The 9,097-nt window shown below is 48.7% G+C and overlaps 1 protein-coding gene across 1 annotated transcript; it reads left to right on the top strand.

The window, feature by feature from the left end:
- Positions 1–1,101: 1,101 nt before the first annotated feature.
- Positions 1,102–2,342, top strand: LOC104386626 (thymosin beta-12-like). The gene is made up of 2 exons (XM_009995258.1): positions 1,102–1,201; positions 2,305–2,342. Exons 1-2 carry the CDS (start codon positions 1,102–1,104, stop codon positions 2,340–2,342), a joined length of 138 nt encoding a protein of 45 aa, XP_009993560.1.
- The last annotated feature ends 6,755 nt before the right edge of the window (positions 2,343–9,097 follow it).

Below are 9,097 nucleotides of genomic sequence, written 5' to 3'. Positions count from 1 at the left end.
CAATCTGTCCTTTCCCTAAACGCTGAGCAATCCCAGCACTGAACTAATCAATATTAATAGCGATGGGCTCGGGCAGGGGGAGGAGAGGAGGGATTACCCTGACCTTTCTCAACTCGCACTGCCTCAGACGGCCACCAAGCAGCTGAGGAGAGAGCAGCCAGACGGTAATGCCATGTGGCTTTTAGTAGCTTTCCATGTTTTATATTTATATATATATAATTATTTTTCCCCCTGTGAATATTTACTCCTGTTGTCTCAGTGCAGATGGCAATGAAATCTGATTGTCTTCAGGTAGGGGGAAAATAATTCTCTCAGCCATCCCCGCGCCAGAGCTCGCTCGCCGTGGTGGGCAACTCCAAACCAGGGGGATAACACCCAGGCTGGGTGTTTTTTGAATTTCTAGTAAAAGCAGGAATTGGATTAGGGAAGTTTTGACAGGTGAAGTGTTGAATGCCAGTGTGCTTTGTGGTTTTCTCTTAAAATAGGGTATAATCAACCCTGCTGAGCCTGTGGCTGGGATATTGAATGTGAGAGCAAACAAAGGGCTGGGTGAACCAGTCCTCTATTGTTAAGCACAAGTGTCCACAGGAGCTGATCCAGATCCAGGGGTATGTACACACCCAGGATAGGGTGCTCAGAATTGAAGAGAAATCCTATTAATTAAAACTAAATAGTAATTGAAGCTCTTTGTTCATTTGGGTTTTTTTGTGGACTTTCTGCTTCACAGTGTTCCTCAAAATAGAGGTTTATGTCAGGAGGGTCTGTGGATTATTGGGAATTAATGCATTGTCTTCTGTTTGCTGACATAATCTTGGTTCTGTGTGCAAAGTCTGATTTTTTTAGAAATGTAATCTGAAAATTCTAGATAAAATACTATTTATGCCTTTCTTTTTTTTTGCTCTGAAAGAGCCAAGCTTTGGGGAGAGGCTCCAGATTGAAGCTTTAGATTTGTGGAGGTTTTCTGAATAAACGTTTTGATGGTATTTTCCTATTATTTTTTTTTTTTTCTTTTGAGCAGAAAATGCTTTGCAGGTGGCTGATATCACAGCACTAGCTAATGAAGCCACGGGTGTGCTTTTCCTTTCTTTGTCAGGACCCATCATGTCCGACAAACCAGATTTTGCAGAAATTGAAACATTTGATAAGACCAAGCTGAAGAAGACAGAAACCAGAGAGAAAAATCCACTGCCCACTAAAGAAAGTAAGTGTTTCTGAGGTGATTTGGACTACAAGCAGCAAGGACACAATCTGTGCTGCAGTTCATATGCAAAATGAATACTAATCACAGGATTACAGGCTCAAACTCATCCCTGACTTTAACTAGGGATAATACTAAGACTTGTACTCTGTGCTGGGCTTCCAAGGATACAAGTAGGTAGAACTGATGGTGCATTTTGTGTGAAAAACCCTTTCTGATGGGATTGCTTTTGCTTCTGCTAAATGCAAGACCAGTTTTTGTCTGCTGGTTGTAGATGAGAGGATCAAACTGTAGTTCCCATGTCACCAGCCTCTTCAGAGACACAGGAAAACCTTTACACATTCCCAGCAGCATGCCCAGAGAGTGCCTGGACTCTGGATTTAAGGTGTTGCCAGGCAGATGAGCTGCTGCCCCCTACTAGTACCTGCTGTTAGCCCTGGCCAGGAGAGCTCCAGGCACTGTCTCTGGGAATAAGGCAGCAAGAAAAACCCATCATCGTCCCCATCCAACAGGTAATCTTCCCTAGCACAGCACCCCCAGGCTGCTCTCCCCTGGGGTTATCTCCCATACCCACACTGTGCACAGGCAGCCAGATAAGAAAAACCCATCATCGTCCCCATCCAACAGGCAATCTTCCCTAGCACAGCACCCCAGGCTGCTCTCCCCCGGGGTTATCTCACTGTGCACAGGCAGCCAGATGAGGGCTGTGATTCAGTCAATTTTGGATGTGAAAATGGCATTTCCCTGCATTTGGACCAAACAATGTGACTGATCTCCTTAAGGAGTTTCACTAACCACTCTGGATGTGTGTCAGCCCTGTTAGCCATGGGAACACTCTGTCCATAGAAGAGGAAATGTAAGATTCCCAGTTTTTCCCTGTTTTATCCTCCCTACAAATGCTAAAATTGTAAATAAATGAGGAAGTTTGTACATCATGAAGTGCACCCTGCCAGCCACACAGATGGTGGGAATGGGTTGGCATTTTGAGGGTGGTCAAAGAAAGCAAGTGGGGACTCAATCACCCCTGGCTTTTAGAATGACCATAAAAATCTGTATCCTGATGAATCCTTATGATGTTTATTGACAATGGTTCTGTTTTCTGGCAGCTATTGAACAGGAAAAGCAAAGTGAAAGTACAGCCTGAGCATAAAATTGAAGATGTGACTGCTGCTTCTTCAGTGGGGTTTTGGCTTCCAAGTTGAGTTGTTTTTGTCCCCCACACCATGTTTGTTGCCTACTTATTTTAGCAAATATTCACCCATTTCACGTTCCCTGGGGAATAAGTTTGTTTTGTGTTTGTTGAACAAGATACTTAGTATTTGTGTTTGCATTCTTAAGACTGTAACTTCAAGTTCTGTGTCAACCCTGTTACTTGCCAAAAAAAAAAAAAAAAAAAAGCACCATTTGCATGAAAATTGTTTTCCTAAACCTCACAATAAACAGGTTTATTCTGCTCAGCTGTCTTTGAACCTTGCAGAAACAGGGTTTACAGCACATACTCTTACTGGCATCCTTCTCTCTCTGTTTGCATCTAGGGAGCATGGCCAGGTTGGGGAGAGTTACCCCAGACACCCACAGGTGCCCTGGCTGGTGCAGAGCCCTTCTCCATCAGCACATATACCAGATCCTGCAGGCACCAAGCCCCCAGATGTTTTCACAGCAGTCTGGAGACTTCACTCCCTTTCTCTGCCATGCTCAAAAGGGTGTTTCAAGGGAACTCTGAGAAGTAAATTTATATGCTGGTAGCTCCTAAAATTTTAAATCCCCAGCTCAGCAGCAGGACCATGTGGGAAGCCACCAGCCTGCTCCAGTCCCATCCAACAGCAGGCTAGAGGTCTCAGAGACAAGTACCCACTGAAAAATTCCATGAAAAATTGATGGTTGAGCTGAGGAAAGACTCAAATTACCATCCCAGATGGGAGAAGGGCAACAGCACCCTCTCTGCAGTTTTTTTTTTGCTCCCTTTAGCCTGCTGAGATCTGAACAACCTTGGGACAACCACAGCACACAGAACCTTTGGCCTACCTGATATCAAACAATAGGTGGGATAGTGTCAAGGAGAGGAGGAAAGAAATTTATGATTGCACTCATTTTCTCTGATGAGAGAGAGACTCTCAGCAGCACAAGGGTGTAGGACAGAAACCTTCAAAGCAAGCAAGGTTTCCCTAAATTGCTGGTGATGCAATGACATCCTCACTGGTCTGAAGAGGGCTTGGCAAAAATAGACTCTTGTACCAGCTCAGGGGACTCTGAATGACATGGTATCATTATCTCTGGAATTAATTTGCAATTATATTAGGAAAACAAGTGCTTATTCTGGGAAGACAAACTGCTGTCCCTGAAGCTTTAGTTTGATCCTATGTGTGCTGAAAAATAGGAATAAACCTCTGCATTTTGACAGGGTTACTCTGTGCTTATACCCACTTATGGTGAGGCAGAAACCAGCCTCCAGGCTTCAGAAAACAGACACGAGTGGTTGGGGTGGTGTTCAGAGAGCTTTTTTACTCAAGGGTTGCTTGACACTTGACATTTAACATGAACAGTCAGAACAGCAATTAAACAGTAGCAGCACAGCCACAAAATGGGTGACTTTCAGTGGCAACAAAAAGTAAACAGAGGTGGCCAAAAGAGCAAGTGAAAGCACATGCCATGCAAGACTAGGAATGTCTGTTAGAGCTTCATTATGTCCTTGGCACTCCAAGGACCAAGGCTGCCATTTCAATCACTACTCATCAGATCAGCCTTGCTGCTGTTCTCTCTTCATGAGCAAGTATTTTTGCACAGTCTCCTTTGAGGACCTCATTCCTCCTGGCACCTGACTCTAAGGGTGGTTTTTAGGATCTGCTAGATTAATACTAAAAAAAAACCGTAAAAAAAAATTAAACATTTTAATTAAAAAAACCAAAAAGCTAAACAACGTGAAAGGTTGAGTAAGAAGGAACACAGTGCTCTTTTCTTTGTGACTCATGCCCTCCCCTCACCCCTACACGCTTACGGGTCAAAAAGCCTTTGATATTATTTAAGTATCAGCTTTGGTGGAGGCTCCTTCACAGAGAAAGCACCCAGAGATAGCCCTTGGAGCAACACCAAATGCTGGAAACTCACACAGTTAATACTGTTCTCCCAGATTACCCGTTACTTTTCCACAGGCTGAGTTTTCAGCACCAGCTTGTACTCAGCAGGTAAAGCCACAGACTAGACTTTCTCCTTGTTTCTGCCAGGAGACAGTGCTTTGTTCCACATGACCACCTCCTCCTTCCCTGCCAATTCAGAGCACCTGCCAGCTCGCTCAGCACAACACGCTGTACATCACCAAAAACCTCTCTGGCGTGACTGAACCAGCGGCTGGTGCCCGTGCCCCCAGGTTCTCCCAGAAGCTCAAGCTCTGGGCTGTGTCCTCAAGCCTGCATTTTGTGGGCAGAAGGGAAGGAAGCTCTGGCCAAAGCAAGAAAACAACAGAGATGTTCTTCTCTCACGTTTGCACAGACACAAAGCACCAGCAGCCTTGCTCTGAGGGACAATGCAAGAGATCAGTTCAGCTGTGCAACTCAACATTTGTCCAAGCACTTGGCTTGAACTTGGCTCCTGGTGCTGCTGCAGGGCTCCCTCTGCCCCCATGAAACCCCCTCCAGATTTAGCTATTTGCATTTAAATCTTAACATGATAAATCCAAATTCTCAGTGCTTTGATTCACACATCTCACCCCACTGAAAAGGCAGCACAGACATGAAAAACTTCAGCCAAGTTCCCCAGCCCTGGATCTGACCACAAAAGCTGTGGAGCCAGAGCAGAACACACAGGTGCACACCAGGAAAAAAACTCCTTGAGGTTAAAGGCCAAATCTTCCCATCTTCCCCCCGAGGTGGAACAGAGCTTTATGGAAAGGTTTGAAGATGTTTCTTTCACCATTAGCAGTTAAGAAAGGCTTAAAGTTAAGGACATGTAGCTACAGTACCTCAGTTTGAGAAGTGTCCCTCTCTGCTGCTGTGTGAAACCACTTCAGCTCAGGAACTGGATCACAAAACTGAAATTTGTCAAGAGCAGGGACAGCTCTGGCTGCCTGTTACCCTAACCAAAGAGTATTACAGCCCTTATCTGAGGGACAAGCCGGGGTCACAGACCAGGAAACTGCTCATCATTTAAGGCCAAGACAGTGAATTTTCATCATTCCACTCATTATACTAGCGAAATCTTTTCTTCTGCGATGGGAAAGGAGCTCTGAGACAAACCAAACCAAACACCTTGCCCACACCTTCTGGGTGTTAACCTGCTCCTGACCTTCACTCCCCAGAAGGGCATCCTGCAGCATCAAGACTCACCAGCAGCCATTCCTTCCAGGAACCAGGCCCTGCTGATGGTCGCACCATGCTGATGGGCAGCCAAGCTGCAAACAACTCCATCAACAGACTCACCCAGCTTCAGGTGGGAAACTTAAATAGTTTTGCCAATTAGCAACAGCTCCTTGCTATGTGGATCATTTACATAACAAGTAATTACCTTCAGCTCCTCCAAAGGAAAAACACCTTCCATGCTAATCCAGTGACAGCAAAAAATATCATTATATGTGGATAAACAACAGCTTTCTTGGCATCACCATGAAGCCAGTATTGTGCCCTGTGTCCCAGGAATAGGGGCAGCCCTCTTGGGATCCTGGCCAAGTCCACCTGCCCCTGTGAGTCACTTCTAATTGCTCTGCACAGTCCCAGCAGGCCCCAGCTGGGCAGAGGAAATCTGCATTCCTGTCATTATTATACAGAAGTCATTTGATTTCATAAATCTCATTAGGCAGGTGTGTGATAACAATGAATGCCAGGGAGGACAAGCCCTGAACCTTACTCTGCTAAGAAAAGAACATGTATGAGTTGCATCTTGGTTGGAGTCCAGCTAGAACCCCTGGAGATCCTGCTGATCCCAGCTCAGATAACATAGAGCAAGACCCAAAACACATGTGGGTTTTTTTCCAACTATGTTTGGGGGTTCTCTCTTGTTTGGGTCATTCTCAAGGCAAATCTTTAGGTCCAGCTCTGCAATGATGGGGGCAATCAGGTTTGGCTGGGTGGCTGGTTTGCCACAATGAAAGCTGAGATGGCCATGCAAGGCTGAGGCTGGAAAAGCCTTAGCTTTGGGAAAACACCTTTGTGTGTTTCTGCTCAGCAGGATCAGGGGGGTCTGAGCTGCAGCCACGTGGAAAGGAGCAGTTTTGGGGTGGAGGGAGGCCTGCTGTCGAGATGCCCAGGGCAGAAGAAACTCAAGGCAGAAGGACCCAGGGTGGATCTCTGCCCAGCTCACCCTTTGTTTCTCCAAAAAGAACACAGGGTGAAAACAATAGCCTTTTAAAAAGCACTAACCTCCTGGTGCCAGGCTGGGGGGGCCTCCCACACCCAGGCAGACAAAGCTACTGTGTCCTCCAGGGCATGGGCAGCCCTGGCTGCTCCACCTGCTCCCACCCAGTGGGTCCTGGGGTTCCTGGTGAGCTCTGTCCGTCCCAACCTGATCCTGGGCACCAAGACGTGTCCCAGCAGCAAAACCTGCTCAGCATGGAACATGGAACATGGCGAGGGGCTGAGCCAGGGAGGTGGGAGCAGGTGTGTGTGGGGTGTCCCTGCAGCCCCCGCCCAGCGCCGCTCAGACTGGCAGCAGGACAAGCTCTTGTCTCCTCTTCTGCTGCCAGAATCTGTGCCAGGAAAGGTGGCTCCATGTGCTTCCCATCTTGTCAGAAGAGCTGGCTGGGGAAGGAGCAGTTGCTGGGGATGGTTCGTGCACATCTTGTTCACTGAGCTGACAGCAGCTCTTGACAACTCCCACCATCAGCTGCAAATCTCCCAGTGTTTGCTTCCAGGCCTGGCTCCAGAATTCATTTCATCAATGGGGAATAAGGAAAAAGGGAGGTGGAGAGGGGAGCAAAATAGGGTTTCTGGCTGCTGTGATCAGAGACATGTGAAAATGAGGTCTTCTAGGGCTCCAGCAGTAGGCACTGAACAAAACCAACATGTTTTTGTCAAAAGAAAACAACCATTTCTAGGATTTTAAGCAGGTCTTGTGAATTTAGAGGCCAACTCAGTATTGAAATGTTTTGATTTGGCAAAGTTGCAAAAAGCATGAAGGAAAAAAAATGATGTGTGACTCCAAGTGGGTGTTTTCAAACAGCATCTTGTTTGGGGAAAATAATCCTTCTTGGTCTGCTTTGTTTTCCTGTGATGCTGGAAATATTTCTCCTCCCCAGAGAGAAGAACTGGGCTTTTCTGTCTCACCACGGGAGCTACCCCAGGTCACACCTGACCACTGTTGATCCCTGCTGGATCCTGCCATCCTGCCAGATCTGAGTGGACCTGGTGCCATCCCTGCTGGCACTGGAGTCACCACCTCAAAGTGTTAAAGATGCACATGTGTGGATCCTGTATCACACAGCGAGTTTAGCAATGAAGAAATCAGGCATGAGATGCCCTTGGCAAAGCTGCACCCCTCTGGGACTGAGCCCCAGGGCAGGAGATGGAGGTGGCAGGGATGCCCTGGGGCAGCAGCATGGCTGATGGGACCCTTCTCCCAGGGAGCAGGAGTAGCAATAACTGATAGCACTGTAAAAACTCCATAATGGCTTTAGAATAGTTCTCACCTCCCCACAGCTCCTGACTTGTACTGTTTTACTTCTGCCTTGTCCAAGCCCCTGTTTCCACAGGAGATGAGTAACCTGGGGCACTGCTTTTTGCCAGCTCTGGCCATGCAACAGCTCCAGCATGGACCTCACCTGGAGCCAGCAAGGGTGCCGATGAGCAAGGACCTGGGGAGGGAGAAGGCTTCAAACACCCTTGGTGCCAGCTGCAGACATCCCCAGGAGTGCCCCCGGCCTTGCTGGCATTCACCCAGAGGAGATGGGGGCACCTAAAGTGGTATTACCAGCCTGCATGGCCAGAGCTCAAATTTAATTTGTATTGCTCTTCTAATGTGTTTCAAAAATACCCAGGGAATTGGAAATGTGAGGCCAGCAGCAGGGCTGTACCAGCCCCAGGGATCTGCCTCCTGCTCCCAGTGGGTAATTGAAGACTATTTCAAATGGGAGCAGCCTTGACATGGCAGTTGGCTCCTCACGGCTCTGACTCCAGCTTCTTTCACTTTCCAGCTGTACAAAGCACTTCTAAAGCTTTATCTCACCTGCTTTTCTAAACTTTTTGTCTGAAGCATTCGGTGGTGGGGAAATAAAAGAGGTTAACCTGAAGTAGCACCCTATTGGGAGCGGGCTAAAGCCATGAATCCAGAGCCATGCCCAGGTGCCAGGGATGCCATTTCTCTCTGCCCCGCTGGGGTAAATGCCCCGACCAGCAACGCTCCTCGTTGACTCTTGTCTCTGCATCCCTGTGCACTGAGTTCCTGGGGAGGGGTCCTGCCCCGGGGGACAGCGCTGCCCTCGGACCCCAGGGAAAGCAGGTCCCTGAGCCTGGAGATTAACGCCCCGGGGGCTGCATGAGCCATGTGGGACCTGAAACACGGAGGGCAGCAGGGCTGGGTATCCCTGCAATCTCGGTGCCTCCAGCCGGCCCTGCGGGGCTGGGGACCCGCAGAGCCCAGCTCGGGACCAGCAGAGCCCAGCTCGGGACCAGCAGAGCCCAGCTCGGGACCAGCAGTGCCCAGCTCGGGACCAGCAGAGCCCAGCTCGGGACCAGCAGAGCCCAGCTCGGGACCAGCAGAGCCCAGCTCGGGACCAGCAGAGCCCAGCTCGGGACCAGCAGAGCCCAGCTCGGGACCAGCAGAGCCCAGCTCGGGACCAGCAGAGCCCAGCTCGGGACCAGCAGAGCCCAGCTCGGGACCAGCAGAGCCCAGCTCGGGACCAGCAGAGCCCAGCTCGGGACCAGCAGAGCCCAGCTCGGGACCAGCAGAGCCCAGCTCGGGACTGGCGGAGACAAG

The sequence above is a fragment of the Chaetura pelagica genome, unplaced genomic scaffold (genome assembly GCF_000747805.2).
Source record: "Chaetura pelagica isolate M959 unplaced genomic scaffold, ChaPel_1.0 scaffold420, whole genome shotgun sequence".
Classification (NCBI taxonomy): Eukaryota; Metazoa; Chordata; class Aves; order Apodiformes; family Apodidae; genus Chaetura; species Chaetura pelagica.
Note: the sequence above shows the minus strand (reverse complement) of the source record. Positions and strands in the feature narration are given on the sequence as shown.